General features: G+C 48.5%; 1 protein-coding gene across 1 annotated transcript; it reads right to left on the bottom strand.

The window, feature by feature from the left end:
• Window positions 1–1,282: 1,282 nt before the first annotated feature.
• On the bottom strand, window positions 1,283–13,865 carry LOC142431623 (cell adhesion molecule CEACAM6-like). Its single transcript, XM_075536640.1, is given in 7 exon segments — window positions 1,283–1,461; window positions 4,012–4,191; window positions 4,194–4,289; window positions 5,857–6,111; window positions 6,462–6,740; window positions 12,761–13,117; window positions 13,802–13,865. Coding segments are annotated over 7 exon segments (1,410 nt in total).
• Between the last annotated feature and the right edge of the window lie 2,358 nt (window positions 13,866–16,223).

Raw genomic sequence — 16,223 nt, 5'->3', positions numbered from 1 at the left:
ATAGCCGTGTTTCTAGGCTGTTGTAGTTTCTACCCAAAGAGGAAGCAGGTGGTGGGGGTGCTAAGGGGTGGCCCATGGTCAGTGGAGAGATTCCATGTGTCTACGAGTCTGTGGTCCAGCAGCATTAGGACAAGAGGAGGGGCAGGAATGCGGTCTCAGCAGGCCTCAGTCCATTTCCGAAATTTTTATCAGTGCACAGACCTTGATTTTGACCCAGACACATTCTCAGCAGTAAGGTCTAGTGGCAAGGACGGGTCGTGACACCTGCAGCACCCAGTGCACCCACAGTCAGGGAAAAGCCTCACCCAGGGAGAGTGCCCACATCCGTAATAGAGGCAGGAGTGGAAGGAGTGAGGAGGAGGAGGGACTGGTTCCTAGAAATATGTCCATCCTGCTGAAGCCCGGTTGGCCTGGGGCTGTGTCTCAGGGGAACCTTCTGAGGTGAGGACCTTTGCCAACTTCTAGTTGGAGAACAGAGATCCCTCTGTAGACCATCAGAAGGCCGAGAGTGGGTTGGGAATCTGGGAGTTTCTATGAGGGTACGGCAGAAGGTAGAACACACAAGCCCTCACGTTGGGTGGCTTTACTTACTGTGGTTGGCTGCTGAGGGTTTCTGCTCTGTAGAATCATGCTGGTCGCTAGCCCTAAATAGACACCACACACTGTGACTTCTTCTCCCAAACACAGCAAAGCTGTTCTCTGAATGGAGAAGGGCATTTTCAGCAGTTAACGCCTCAGTGTTCACGGACACCTTTCCTCCTAGGCCCTCGACTCTAACCACTGCAAGTGCTGATGCATTTCCATTTGCTAAGTGTGCATGTGTTTCGGTGGGGTTTGCTATGTGCCATCCAATCAATTTCAACTCAAGGAGACCCCAGGTGACAGGGTTTTCTAGGAAGCAGTCTTGACAGGAGCAGATGGACAGGCAGGTCCTTCTCCTGAGGAGCTGTTCCCTGGTGGGTTCCAACTGTCAACCTAGGACTTAACTCTTGTCCCAGTTCAGAAGGACATACTGTTGTGTCTCCTCAGATGTGCAGTTAGGCCAATTCTTTCCCAGCGGCTTCCCTTTTCCGGAGGCACACAGCTTATTGCCTGGAGACCTTTCGGGTGTTTCTGGTTTTTCTTACAGTGAGTTCCTCTCTCATCCCTCCCTCCTACTATGTGGTCACCAGGGCACAGGGCGTCCTGTTTCTGGTTGTTCCTGTTTTCAATTTCTCATTGATTTTCCCATTGGACCCTGACTTCCCTTACTGTGGGACAGAAGCATATACTTGGGCATTTTTCATCCCATGGGAGTGGGGAACTCCATGTCCAAGAGGCAGTGGGGTACTGGGAGCATGAAGAGCAGGGAAGCAGAGCCCTGAGTGCTGAGCAGCAGGAGTTTAGGAAGGAGGTAGAGGAGGCCCAGACCCAGAGGCAGGTGAAGAAGAGCCTGTTCTTTCTCGTCAGCATGGCAGTTAGCTTTGGAAAAAGCAGAACAAGAGAAAAACATCATACCGTCCAGTCTTCCTGACCCACAGACAGTACACCAGAGCTGCTACCAGGCACATGCAGGCCAGGAGTCATATCACCATGTTGCCAATGGCCCCACATCTGAGGGCTGAACTTTCTTGGATTTGCTATTGGAAGAAAACAACAACCAAAAATCAGAAGGAAAGGAAGTCAGTCATTTGGCAAGTCAAAGTCAAGAGGGGTGGGGGTGTGCTTGGGGAAACAAGTTTCAGCAGGGAGTAGCTGTTACTGGTTTCATCGACAGATAGCTGTTTCAGGAGAGAGTGCTGTGAGGTGACTGGCAGACTGTATCCTTGGCCTTTTTTCCCTCCTCTCTTTTATGTTGTCTGTAGGTTGATGAACAGTCTTGTCTCAGTTCCCTCCTGGCCTGTCTGCACTCAGTGCTAGCTGGTCAGTGATGCTAAGGCTGGCTCTCAGATCCTTCTGAAGCTTTGGGAACGTGAGAAAGGCTGGCTGCTCTTTTTGTGTGGTTAGAACTCCCCTCTTGGCTTCTCCACCTTTCCTGCTCACATCTTCTTCTCAACTTCCCAGGTGTGGCAGCCATGACTGTGCACCTCTCCAGTCTCCTGTGCCGGGGACTTAGCTGTTGGAATAGCCAGACTGATGTGCTCCGATTCACCACTTTCTTTCCATGGGGACCTTGCTCCCCGGAGGCTACCCGCAGGGCTACTCAAGCAGGCCCTTCCTGAGGGCAGTGTCCTCTGACTGGCTTGAGGATTCCCCAGGGGCTTTGTGGACACATTCTCAGGACTCCTAGACCCTTTGACGCACTGCCACTGTGTCACCTGCAACTCAAAGTGACCCTCCAGGATCGAAAGGAAATGCTCCCATGAGTTTCTGAGGCTGCACGTGTTTCCGGGAGCAGAAAGTCTCCTCATTCTCCCTTGGAGCAGCTGGCTAGCCCAGCAGGTGACCTGTCAGGTCACCCAGGCTTCTCTTGAGGGCTGAGCTGCAGCCCACGCCCTCCCTCATTGCCATTCCCTTCACAGCGCTCAGCTTGCATTGGGGTCCAGCCCTCTCAGGGTCCTCCTGCCTGGCTCCACTTTCCCCCGGAGACCTCTTCTCCCGTCATTATCTTGCTTGTCTAATGGCATTCTTGTTCCTTGGCATGAGAACTAACACATCAGCGTTGATATTTTTCACTTAACTCTCTTAAATAATAATAAAAAATTTGCATGTACTTTGTTCTTTTGTTTAATAGCTATGTCCCTCCATTAACTATCCAGTGTTGATACTGAACGTGTAACAGTCAATCTGCTGACAAAAGGCAGCACTCTAGTCACTACACTGTCTGCATATTTTAGTCCAGACTTCATATCAATTAATTTTGAGAGACACAATTTCTTTTTTACTCTTTAAAAGGATCATTCAGTATAGAATAAACTGCCTGGCAGAGAAGGGCCACTCAGTAAGTATTTTTTAAATGCTTTCCTTGAGAAAACCTTTCTGTTTTATCTGTAGTTGCTTTCCAAACCAAGTGTCACTGCCCTGGCTTTTCTCAGGTCTGGATCTTATTCAAAATGGCACACAGTTAAGCACTCAGCCACTACCCTAACCCCACGGTTAGCCACCTGAGAAAAAGACCTAGAACTTGACTTCTGAAAGGTCACACTCAACCCTTAACTTCTTCCCCCACACCCTTTCCCATATTTAGCCAAGAATCAGGTCTCACTTGGTTTCTGTGAAATGCATTCCCTCCCACTTCCACTTATAATACCTTTTGCTTCAGCTTCTATTTTTAAAAATTTTCTGTTGGAATCACTTGGGGCTGAGCCTGGTACCCAAGTCTGGTTGTTCATGTGAATTCTGACTGGTGTTTATTGGGTGTACTAAATCTTGGGCAACATATTTTGCATATTTATCATTGAATCCTTATATTCATTATATCTTCCAAACATTATTTTCATTTTACTCATGAAAAACTGAAGTTTGGAGGAGTGACAAAAATTCACCCAAAGTCTTACATCTCATAGGAGGCCGAGCTGAGGCTTGACTTCAAGCCTGCCCGACTTCACGGCTAATGCTAGTGGTAACAATAATAAGAGCTAACATTCATGGAACATTTTCTCTGTGTATGACAGTCTTCATGGTTCAATGGAAGAACACATTAAGCCTTTAAAATAATCTTATGAAGCAGTCCTTTTATTACAATTTTTGGTTGAGGAATCTGAGACCTGGAAATTCAGAATCTCGTGCCGGTCACACCTGGAGGTCAGTGTCGGTATATGACACTTATAGATAGCTTTGTTTCAGAGCCTGAGCTCTTGACCACATCACCATTTTTTTTAATGGTTAGGGGCTCATACAACTCTTATCACAATCCATACATACATCAATTGTGTAAAGCACATTTGTACATTCATTGCCACTTCACCATTGTTTACTGTAATAATCTATTTACTGACATTGTGTCCCTGCTCACTTTTACCCATGTTGCCCACCATTGCAAGAGTTAGTCTATGCTGAGAAGATGTATAGTGGGGATAAAATGTCTCTCACCTTCCACAGTCAGGATGAGGGAGTCACTTCTGTTGGCACTGCCTGGGTTGGAGACCTCACACTGATACTTCCCAGCATCCTCCATCCTGACAGGGTTTACGGTGAGGGAGCTGTTGTCCTGGGACAGCTTCATCCTCTCCGTGAGCCGCAGCCTATCACCCTCATGGAACCAGGAGATGGGATTCCGTTGTGCTGGGTGAGGCAGGTGAAGACCACCGGCCCTGTATATTCTGAGACTGTGGTGTTGCTGGCCTGGATGGAGGGCTTGGTCAAGGACTCTGTGGAAAAAAGAGGAGGGGACTGAGAGGGGGCCTGGGGTTGGGGGCCATCTTTTTCTAGGAGCTTTCAGCCAGCTTAGAGGCTCCCTGTGAAAGGTGGCCTCTGAAAAGTGACCCAGGTGCTCCTGACCATGCACAGAGCTGGTAGGTCAGTCCCGGAGGTGATCCATGTGAACTGGATGGCCCTTCCCGCACTAGCAAGTAGATGCCACCCAAGTGCCTTTCGAGGATCAGCAGAAGACCTCTTCCCAGCCCACCTGTCCATCACTATGCTGCCAGGTGTGGTTTCTCTGTGGCAGAGGTTCTTAGGAGCCTTTCCTAGAGTCTTCTGTGACTTTACAAGAGATCAGGCCCCTCTTTAGTAGACAGTGCTGTGTCTGTGAGGAAAACAGGCCGCCTGCTTCATCCAGGTCAAGGGCAGGACAGCTTCACACACAGAAGGGAAGGCGTTTCCTTTGTGCTAAACACCATGTTGGGGAAGAAGCACCCATGGGTCCAGTCTGCACTCTTTAAAAAGTTACAGCGCTTCCAACTCAAGGGATTTCTCAATACGTAAGCAGTTTGGCTTTCAGTCCAGGGATTGAGTATCACACAGAGGAAACCTTAGAAGGGAGAAGTAGTTGGAGTTTGTACAAAATCCAGGACTCTTGGCCCTCTCTAGAAACGACAGGGAGACCCCACGAGAACCAGAATTTGGTTGGGTGCATTGCATTTTTGACTCTCAACCTTACACGTTTCTATCATTCTCCCTGAGTGGATACTATTTGAGCTTTCCTCCTCTGACGGGTTTCTGTCTTATACAGGTTCCTGCTTTCATGCGTTTTTATCTGTTGTACTTTTGGTCCTGCCCTTTCCCGCGCATTCAGAGACATCATGGGTGAATGGACCTAGCTTCCCAAGTGTGATTTCTGACAAATTGTTTTCCTTTTTGAGTGTTCAGTGTCAGTGTCACACAGACTGTACAGCTGTGACATATCAGGACACAGCTTCAGATGCATCACCCCAAGCATTCCCCTTTTTTCTCGCAATCTTGTCTGAGGTGGCTAGATTCTTCTAGCCTGCACATTTGCTCCATATTTGCTGGTCTGACCCCAGATGGAGTCAGCACTGAGCTGGTGGATGAAGCTTCGGGAACAGAGCAGGGGGCAGAACTCTAGCTGGCAACCGGGGTTATATCATCGTTTTATATAAGAGCACATGTGAGCCTCTTCAAAACCCTCTCTGTCCCTTATAGCTCAGAAGCCAATGAAAGACAGCAAAGGGATGATAGACTGTGACAACTTGAACCTGAAGATGCTTCACCTTTCTCCCCAATGAGTCCCTTCATGGAGCTGAGAGAATTCCCTTCCCACATTCCATTGAGGTCTCTAAGTCTCCCCTGAGAAATCAAAGAAACAAGAGGAGGGACCAGACTCCAGGGATGTCTTGGGAGAGCTGAAGGGCAGAGTTTGTGATTTCAGGGTGCCCAGGAGACAAAGCCTGGAGCATGATTTCTTTCAGGGTTTTTCAGAAAGTCAGACTGGCATCCACTCAGAGCTCAGGGCAACCCTTCCCGGGAGCCACTTACCAGACACTGTGATAGTCTTGACTGTGGCTCTATTGTGGGCAGTGTCAGGGTTATGGACATGGCAGACATAGCTCCCACTGTCACCTACGGTGATGTTGGGGATATGGAGCTGCTGTGTGGATTGCCTGTAGGTTTCACTGATAAACCAAGAATACTGTGCAGACGGGTTCGAACCTGCTTGACAGGTGAGGTTGATGCTGTCCCCTGGAGAGTAATGCTCAGCTGAGGGGGAGATGGTGGGGGTGTCTGGGCCATCTGGAGCAAACAGAACAAAGCTTGTTGTCATGGAACCGGAGGGAAGGGCCACAGCTTCCCTCTTACTCTTGTTTTTAAAAGTCCCACACAATAAGCCCCCTTACTTCTCTGAGCCTGATCCCGAGACTTGACTCATTTCCCCCTTCTCAAGCATTGAGGATCCCCACCCCTTCCATCTCCTGCATGACTCTGCTTGTCTCTGTTTTCAAGAGAAAGGAGGAGCTGGGCAGTCTGGGCGTCGACCGGCTGATGGTCCATGTACTTCGACCCGAGTAGCCTAATGCTGGCTGGACTCTGACAGTGTGGAATTGGGCTGAAGCCTCTGTCATGTGGAAACAGAAGTTACTCACAGAGAACCTGCAGGAAGGATGGGTCACTATGGCTGGAACTCACTGGGTTCCTGGTTCTACATTCACGAAGTCCTGATTCATTCCTTGCGACAGTGTGTCCAGTGAGAGTCCTGTTGCCCATGGACAGCTCCAGCCTGGAATTGTCCGGGAGACTCTGATTGTGTATCAGCCACTGGGCGGTTGTGTTCTGAGTCTCAGGTTCACACAATAATGTTACAGAGCCCTGGTCCTCTATCGGGTGGGAGCTGCTGCTCTTGCTGGAGGGTTTGGGTAACTTCCCTCTCAGAGAAAACAGTAACAAGGTGCAGTGTGCACCTCTCAGCCAACCTGTGTCTTTAACACATAAAACAGATCTTTGCATCACAAGAAACACCCATGGCAACTGGAGTGCTCAGAATGCAAGACTTCCCTGCCAGATTTTATCACCGAAACAAACATTGAGTTTCATAAGCATTAACTGAGTAGCTGCATTTCCTCATGGAAAGTCACCGGACCAGAGATCAGAGCCCATCCATGGCCTTTCCTCAGTTCCTTTCTGAATACCTGGCTGCTTGATTGACCTCAGTTTCCTTAGCTGGAACTCCTCGTCCTTGTACATGGTCCAGCATACCTGTGTCTTTCCGAAACACAACTTTTTATTCAAAGAGACTCTAGATGTAGGTCCCGATGGGACTTCTGATTGTTCCTAAATCTGAGACTATTGAGAAGTCTGTCCTGGAAACTTGATGTCATGAGTAGACATTGCATTCAGGGAGATCAAGAATAAGCCCCGCGGTGAGGGCCAGAAGATGGTGACATTCTTCTCAGTGGTTGATGGCGACTGAGCAGAGGTCATGGCTCTATCTAGGCAGAGCTGATTACGACGGATAATCTAGAAAAGAATGAGGGTGTAGGCAGGAACTGACTTTGGAATTGGTGTAGTCATTACACATTGAGCTGCCAACTAAAGGTCAACAGTTTGAAAACGTCAGCCACTCAGAGGGAGACAGACGAGGCTTTCTACTCTTGTCAAGAGTTACAGTCTTTGAAACCCGCAGGGACAGTCCTACCCTATTCTATAGGGTGGCCAAGAATCAGAATTGACTCAATGGCAGTGAGGTGTTTAGGTTTTGGTCTGTCTCCTTGTTCGTGATTTTCCTTTGTTCTATGGCTGGGGATCGATGAGAAATACACGGAGATAGTTCCAATACACAGTGATCCCTGGCAGTAACAGGTAGATAGATTCGGTATAAAGAGGATTGTCTCCACTGATCGATTACCTGAAACGAAAATTAGCTGGCCCTGCCACAATAAAGGGGTTGCAAAGCAGTAAGGCACCCATTAGACACTTATGGGAAAATGCAAAACTTAGAACACCCAGACTAAAGCCACCTCGGCCCAGGTGGAGACAAACCTGGGCACAGGGCTAGGCACCAGCAGCGACATTACATCACACAGGTGCGCCTAAACTCAGTCAATAAGATCTGCCCAAACCCTCTGCCATGCCCCGCACTGAGTGGAAATGCAAGGCGATATATATATATATATATATATATATATATATATATATATATATATATATATATATATATATATAGCAATATATCTGACTGAGGACCGGCTGCCCCTGCTTTGAGGTTCTCTCTCTTAACCCACGTGCTCGGCATGCACACCCCACCTCTCAGGGGCCCCATGCTCACTCTCAGGGCTCATGTTCCCACTCCCTCTGTTCTTTTTTGGTTCCAGGGTTTCCCTTTGGTTCTGTGGGCTCCACTTTCCGGCCATTTTCCATGTGTTTTTTTGTGCTTCTCCAAAGTGGCTATCCTTTGGCCACAATATTTCCATGGGCCCCACCATGCGGCCTGGTGCTGTCTGAAACAGTCAGACCCGAGACTTCCCTTTCTCTCACAGAAGTTACTTGCATTTACAAAAGTGCTCCTGCCGGGTGAATGCCTTGAGCCTGGAGAAGCGAGAACCGAGGTCAACCACCCCAGAAACCCAACAGGAGGAAGCGAGGAGAGCGTGAACTTGCTGAGGATCTGACCATCTCAGACCACGAGTGTGTCATGGACTTGGATACACATTAGCTTCCATGTTAACATTTCCCCTAGATGTGAACACGATGAATAAGGACTCAAAGATCCAGGACCCATTGGTAGAAGGAGTATCCATAGAGGGAACAGAAGAGGAAGTTCAGCCGACTCTCATGTCCAGCGAGCATCTCAGGACAATGAAGGGCAGATGCTGAAGTCTGTTTGAAACCAAGGACTCCCTAGTTAGGGAAATACTGGTGATCTTGGTAAGAGGACAAGGTGGATCGAGGGAAACTCTATCTCAGGGTAATATAAGGGAAGACATCAAATTGGGAGTAATTATCTGTGGGCCAGTTTAGAAAAGAGTTCCCAGTCAGCAATTCCTTATGGAGAGTCAGGCAAAATGAGAGAAAGCTCTAGAGGGGCATGCAGAATACTTTTCTTTAGTTCTCATGAAATATGCCATCAAAACTGCTAGAAAACAGGAACAGCAATCAAGACGAAAACAACCAGAGTTTGATCAATTCATCCAAAGTTCCAGTGGTTCTCAACCTGTGGGTCGCAACCCCTTTGGGGTCAAACGACCCTTTCACAGGGGTCACCTGATTTATAACATTAGCAAAATGACAGTGATGAAGTAGTAACAAAAATCATTTTTTGCTGGGGGTGAGGTGAGGGGTCACCACAACATGAGGAACTGTATGAAAGGGTTGCCGCATTATGATGGTTGAGAACCCCTGGTAAACCAACAAGCTAGCTGATTGATCAACTTTGGTTTCCTGACCTGCAACCTGACCATGGCGAGGTCTCTCCAGTTGCCTGACTCAGATACACTTTTTCTAAGGCCCCCTTTTTCAAAGCGATGCTAGACATGGTTAAGGATGGGGCTCTTCATTGTCCTTCAACCTACTGAGATAGAGACGTCTGTTCTGGGCATTGGGTGTCATGGACAGAAAAATCACCACGGGACACCAGGAGTGAGTCTGATAGTGAGCTGAAATGATAGTCAGTTGAATCAGTGTAGAGAGTTAGGTGCATGTCTACCCTGTCTCATGTGTTGGCATCGCCAAAGGGGAAGATGCTGAATGGGAACACAGTGAATTGACTTCATTGACTGGTTGTGGAATCCTTGGGGGAGCTTCAGCTTAGACGAATATGTGTGTCCTTGTCTATTGTCTGGAAGAGCATTTCTGGCCACAGTGATACTGGGAGAGGACAGGACGGTCAGCCGTTAGCAGAAGTATCTGGGGGAGGAGGCTGCGGGGGTTGAGGAAAGGTATGTAGAGCAGAGAAGTCCCAGCTGGAAGGTAAGAGGAGGAAGATGAAGGTCATGGTAGGAGCAGCCGAGCCAGGAAGGACTCCAGCAGTGAGCAGTGGGGGTTACAAGTGACTTCATTGATCTGTAGGTTCAAGATCCCCCATGTGAACCAGAAGCTGCACCGGCAAAGTCCTAGAACTCTTACCTGACTGAGTAGTATCGCCAGGAAACTTAATGGTTTTTAGAAGGATAATAAAAAAGCTGGTTCCTATTATAATTGTCCCAAATGTCCAACTCTTCCAATGTACTGTACTGCTCCATCCTCACCAACATCGACTATTCTTCCTCTTTTCAGCATTCTCTGTCTTTGGGTTCTCTAATTCCCTGCAATGTCTCGAAGAACACTGGGACTCTTAAGGGGTTCCTGCATTTGTGGAAGCTGGCAAGTCTCAACTCTGTGGGCCAGGCATCAGGGTGGAGGCTTCTCCTGACTCCTGTGGTTGCAGGGTCTGATGAACCATCACCAGGAAGTCAACAACAGGCTGTTGGCTCAAGTTCTAGGAACTGGGGTTTAGATAATGATGATCTGGAAGCATGACACACACACACACAGAGAGAGAGAGAGAGAGAGAGAGAGAGAGAGAGAGAGAGAGAGAGAGAGAGAGAGAGAGAGAGAGAGCTTTGCTAGAATATTCGTATGTATTCCATGTAGACCATTACCCTCACATAAACTCCAAGGCACCGCTAGGGAGTGATGGCTGGTGACTAGAGTAAGGGTGATGGCCCGAGTCACACCCTCCAGCAAGGTGGGTACTAAGGACAGTTCTGCTCTTAGCCTGCCTCATTCACATAACAACAACTCCCAAATGATACCCCAGTTACAGGCAGAGAGGCACCTCATAAAATGGGTGTAATCACATCAGATCACAAAATGGAGGGGTGACTACAGTATTTTATATCTACCAACCCACATCATTGTGTAACTGAAAATCATTAGAAATCATGACCCAGTTAAGTTGACACATAACCTTAACCACCATAGACCTAATTTGCATTAACGACATGCTGCCCAATCCCTTGGTGGGCCATAAGCATCTTATTTACATAGGGCCACTCAGTCATTGTGTGGAAATCCGGAACATCGGCTAGAAAGGCCATAGTCAACCTTTCACTGCACTGCTTTGGGGGAGCATGGCTCTGAAGAGACCGGGAACCATTCATTTATTCCCTCACCATTCTCTCCTTCCTTTTTCAAAGAGCAGTTTGTTATAAGTTGTATCTGGGTGCAGTGTTGGGCAGAAAGGAACATCTTTAACTTTATGCTTCGGTGGAAGAGATATAGAACACCTCAATAAATAAACACATGAATGACTTGTGGATGACATAATTTTATGTTAACTTGGAGATATATAAAAGTGTAGAGGTGACATGCAGTCTTTCAATCCTGTCACCACCAGCTTGATGGTGCCTCCCTGTGGGTGGCCTTCTCATAAGGAGGGCTCAAGGACCCTTCCCTTCTCTCGACCTTGACTGTGCTCCTTGCTGGTCACCCTGAGAGCTGCTGGAGCCGCCATGTTTCCACCAATGTAGGATCCACAGGACTGTGCACACAGTGCCCTGGGCCTGTGATCTTCCTGTATTCTGCATCATTGCATGTGACTATGTGAGTCAGAAGAGGGACTTATGGACTAGTGTCGTCCTTATGGACTTGACTTGGACTGGGCTGGGATGTTTTCTTGATATATAGCTACTTCTTGATAGAAAGTTCATTCGTACACATCGATGAGTGTCACTGGAGAGGTTTCTCTAGTCCACCTGGCCTAACACATGGCTCCACTCCCATGTAGGGAGCATGAGGATGAGCCGGAGACAAGTGGCAGTGAGGTGATGCCTACCACTGACTATTGATGTAGGTAACTGAGTTCTAAGGGCAAACTATAGTAATTATTCATCTGCTCTGACTCTCTTCCCCTTCCATGAAAATGTCTTCCCTTCCAAGTGGATATTCCTAAGAAGAAAGCATCTGAACCCATGGCTACTTTAAAGGTCTACTCCTCCTGCCCACAATAATTCCACCCAAGTTGGAGACAAGGTCAGGGTTATGTCTGCAGACAGATCTTGGTGTGAAACTGATATGGTAGTCCTGGTCCGTGTGCCCTCGATTCAGTACTTTTCCCTTTTATGTCTCATTTTTCCATCAATAAGATCATAGAATGGATAAGCAGTCTTGTTGACAAAGCTGTTGGAAGTAATTGTCTGCAGAAAAGTTGGGTGCAGGGGAGCTGGCCACATAACCAGATTAACCTCATCTGTGATCTGCCTTCAGAAGAAGGTGCCCTCAGATGGAAGAACACTATGTGTGGCATTTCTCCACCTTTTTCTTCCTCCTGGGGAGGCTGATCTTCCTATAGGAGACTTCTGTATTTCCTAGAATAGTCAGCTAAAAGCCTGGGGTACTGGTCCATCTCTGGTCTCCTTCAGTGCAGTCCCCACCCAGAAAAGCTCCTAGAGATGAGCCCTAGCTGGTGAGAAGGTCCAGGAGTCCCAATACTTGGCAGCCAGTAAATTGTTCATCCCAGTCAGCCTTGCCCAGGAAGCTAATACTCAGCCCTGGCTGCAGGTGCCCCAAGGGTTCATAAACAAACCCAGGACAAGGTTTGGATTGGGGACATTTCTAGGAATTAGTTTGTTCGTGTAGGACCACGCTGTTCTGAGTCAGTCTGACTCCTCCAAGGTCATGTTTAGATGAAACGGATCATGGGATGGGAGCGTAGGGAGGTATGGCGGTTGGTGGAGCTGGACTTGGTTACCTCCCTCTGTTGAGTTACTCCTCATGAGACTCCTTCCCCCCGCAGGGACTGTCTTGCGGGTGTGGATTCCAGAAGGGAATTCTGATCTAAATGCTTAAATCCCAAGCATGGAATAGAGCATGAGTGCAGGCACCACAAAGGGTCCACGCTTGCCCATCACTATCTTTTAAGTAGAAAGAATCCCACCCCTAGCTCAGAGGTTAAAGACGAATGACTCACGGAATACAAGGATTTGTCCAGTCAGTGGCTCAGGCACTCTGTCTGTCTTCATTATTTGTAGTGAGTAGGTTCCTGTGTCTGCCAGGGTGGCATTCTGCAACAGCAGGGACCCATTGGGGTATATGGTCTCTCGACCAGTGTGGGCTGGCCCCTCAGTAACTGTTCCATAGGATACTGCAAATGTTCCAATGTGATTGTTCTGTATTACAATGAACCCTTTATACCACATGTAGACTACAGCCTCTGCTCTTGAAGGATTGCGGAGGAGAACACCCTGTCCTTCGGCAGCAGCGCGGGGCACGGATTCCAGGGTGAGTTGTGCTGTGGTGGGCAGGCCCCATGAGAGTAACAGTGAGACTAGGAGGGAAGAGAGAGGAAGTCACATCAGCATGTGGACCACTGTGTCCGGAAAGGCAGGCATCTGCATGGTTTCCTCACTTACTGTCCCTGCGCACCTGCTTCCACTCAGAGGCTGCCTTGGGGTTGATTTCACTGTTACCACATCTACAGGCCCACTGTCCTCACACTCTGACTTTTCCATGCTCTGAGCTGCATATCAAAATCTGACTTCAACGACAGATCCAGTTGCTTGTTTGTCCGTCTCTCCCATTGGTGTGAATTCCATGAGGGCATAGGCTCACCCTATTCTCGGTTGTACCCCCAGCTCCTAGATAGGCCTACAATTACATAGGGGATGGAGAACGGAAGGATCCCAGGGCCCATCCAACCTCAGGGGTTTAACTGCCAGTTTCTGAGATTCAGAGGTAAACACACAGCTTCCTGCACCCTGTTCGCTGCATGCCACATTGACATTGGGTTTACAAAAATGCTATCAGGTTCCCAAAGTGGTTGTTCAGGATGATTACTTTGGCCTCTTACCAATGCCAGATCAACGACATTTTCTGTTGCTGACCTCTCCTCCCCCTTCTGTGTCCTCTCCTCTGGACTTCACTGGGACGTTCTCTTTTAGCTAGGAGACCCCAACCAACCTCTTCTCCCGCACTCCCCACTGCAGGCAGGCAGGGAGTTGTGCATTCCCACCTGTAAGCAGTGCTCCCTTCCAGGAGATGCACACTTTACGAAGGGCGACAGCAGTTAGCCCCATGGATCCTTTTGGCCTGCTCTTTGCTCCTGCAGAGGAGAGTTCCGAATCCAGAAATGCTCACAAACACTGCTGCCTCCTATAGATCTGCTCTGTTGTCCTTTCCGGGGAGCACCAAGCCTATTCCTGGGGTGGGAGCTTCCCCAGATCACCTGTGTTAGGGGCGGCCACTCACCTAGGAAGCCTCTGCTCTCTTCTCTCCTCCCCTTTCCATTCTGCCTCTAAGCTCCCTTCTATGCATTTCCTTCTGTCTGTGTGTGGGGAGGATGGGGGTGGGGTGGGGGAGGTCAGATGTTTACAGACATCCCTGAATGCAATCACTGCCAGGATGCTTTCTCCCCACACCACAGGGGTTGGACCTGCTCCCTGCTGGCAGAGACAATGGTCCCTATCAGTTGAGCCAGGGAACAGGCCAAACCGGCTTTGTGACATCCAAGGTTAAGCTGCCATCCTAAATCTAGGATCCGCCCATCTTGTCACATGTATATCCCCAATCCCTTCTCTTCCTATTGCCGTGTATTTCCCTAGACCACCCCCTCTCATTACTGTACTACCTATAGCATAACCCCTTCCTGTGAGGTATGTCCTCATGTGCAATTAGGGGGCTTGCATGTCCTTGGTGAGCATGAACGATTCTATCTCTCCCTCCACGTGGACCATCAAGCAGGGCAGAGGTGAGCATGCTACCATGAATCGTGTCTGACTCCATTTAGTTCAATACTTCTATCTCTCATGCTCTCTATATCTTTACTATGATCTTAACTTATTATCGCTGTACAGTTGCGCCTACTGGACCCGTAATGATGTGTTAGGGGCTGGCTTCCCCTGACATGTGTTCCCTGAGAACTGCTGTTGCTTCTAGCTTCCTGGTTGCTGTGGGGAGCACAGTGCTTGTCGCTGAGAACTTCACCTGGTTGTGCAGCAGAATCACCTGTGGGACGTTAGAAGGATCCTGGGATCCAAGGGATTCCTTTGAAAGGGTGCTTTAGCAGCTACAGTGGTGATTCCATGCCATGCTTAGAACCAGGGATTTCTTTGGTGGTGGTGGCTTCTGACTCTCTCCTCTGGAAAGATCATCTGAAACCAAAATGCAAAGATACTCCTCACTGCCCTGAACCAGACTCCTACTCATCGCGCGATCTGACTTAGGGATTTGGACACTGCCCATCTCTGTGGGAGCGGATAGCTTCATCTTTCTCCCACTGGTGGGTTGGAATTGCCAACCTGGAAGTTGACCAGGAGCACCACCAGGTGTCTTTCCTGTGGATGGATAAAAGTGGGAAGTTGGATGACAATAGGGGAGAGGGAACATCCTTCTCTCTGTGTGTCACCAGCTTGGCCTTTGTTTCGAGGGACAGAGATACAGAACCTGGGTGTCCAAGAAGGAGCAGGTCCTGAGGAATGCAGGGCCAGGTGTCTCGAGCAGAACCCTGTTGCTCGGAGGTTGGGGACAGTGGTTTCCATGGCATCAAGGTAGTGTTTCAAGGAGACCCTCTCTCTGGGAGCTGCTTGGCTCAGTGGTGGCTCAGATCCCTTCTCTGTTCTCTCTGACTCTCCTGGAAGTCTCTGTTTTCCACGTGTCTTTCCTGGGGCCACTTGCCTTCCCCATGGGTGGGCCCAAACAGAGAGTGGGGGCTCGCACAGGAGACACCCACATGATCCGGCCTCCAGTTTCAGGAATAAGGGACAGGACAGAGCTGACATGAACGAGGGACCCGTTTGAGAGAAAAGATGGCAATCAGTCTCCACTTCTTTGACCAAAAACTAGGCCCATGTCTCAGGGGGAATGTATTGTTTCCTGTGGCCAAGACTGAGTTAAGAATAGCATCAACAACAACAACAACACACACAAACACACGCTGGAACCAACTACTGCTTCCTTTCTCGGGCTGCTGTGTGTGCTTGTCAAGTGTCTGTCTTGAGTGCCCACAGTAGAATTGCAGCGTCAGGTATATCAAGGTGAGAGGTGGTAGCCTCTTTGGTAAAAAGAGCTGGGGCCAAGTCCAGCCTGTAAATATGGGCCCTTGGTTATCAGAAAGTGAACCCAGTATTTTGTTGAGCCTCAAACTGAGTTAAGCAGATCCATGTGACAAGTGACCAAAATATTTCCACAAAGAATCTTTGAAATAAACTTATAGCCCGCTACTGTAAATTCATTTATAGGACTTCTATAAGGGGTCTGTATTTAGCTAGAGATGTCATTCTTGTACAATTGAACCAATAGTGTTACATTTTTATTAACCAAAATTCAGAGTTTACAGGAAGTTTCACTTTTTGTGCGCTACAGTTCTGTGAGTGTTGGCAATTGTAGAATATCATGCATCCTTTATTACTGTGCCATACGGAATAGTTCCATTGCCC

The sequence above is a fragment of the Tenrec ecaudatus genome, chromosome 18 (genome assembly GCF_050624435.1).
Source record: "Tenrec ecaudatus isolate mTenEca1 chromosome 18, mTenEca1.hap1, whole genome shotgun sequence".
Taxonomy (NCBI): domain Eukaryota; kingdom Metazoa; phylum Chordata; class Mammalia; order Afrosoricida; family Tenrecidae; genus Tenrec; species Tenrec ecaudatus.
Note: the sequence above shows the minus strand (reverse complement) of the source record. Positions and strands in the feature narration are given on the sequence as shown.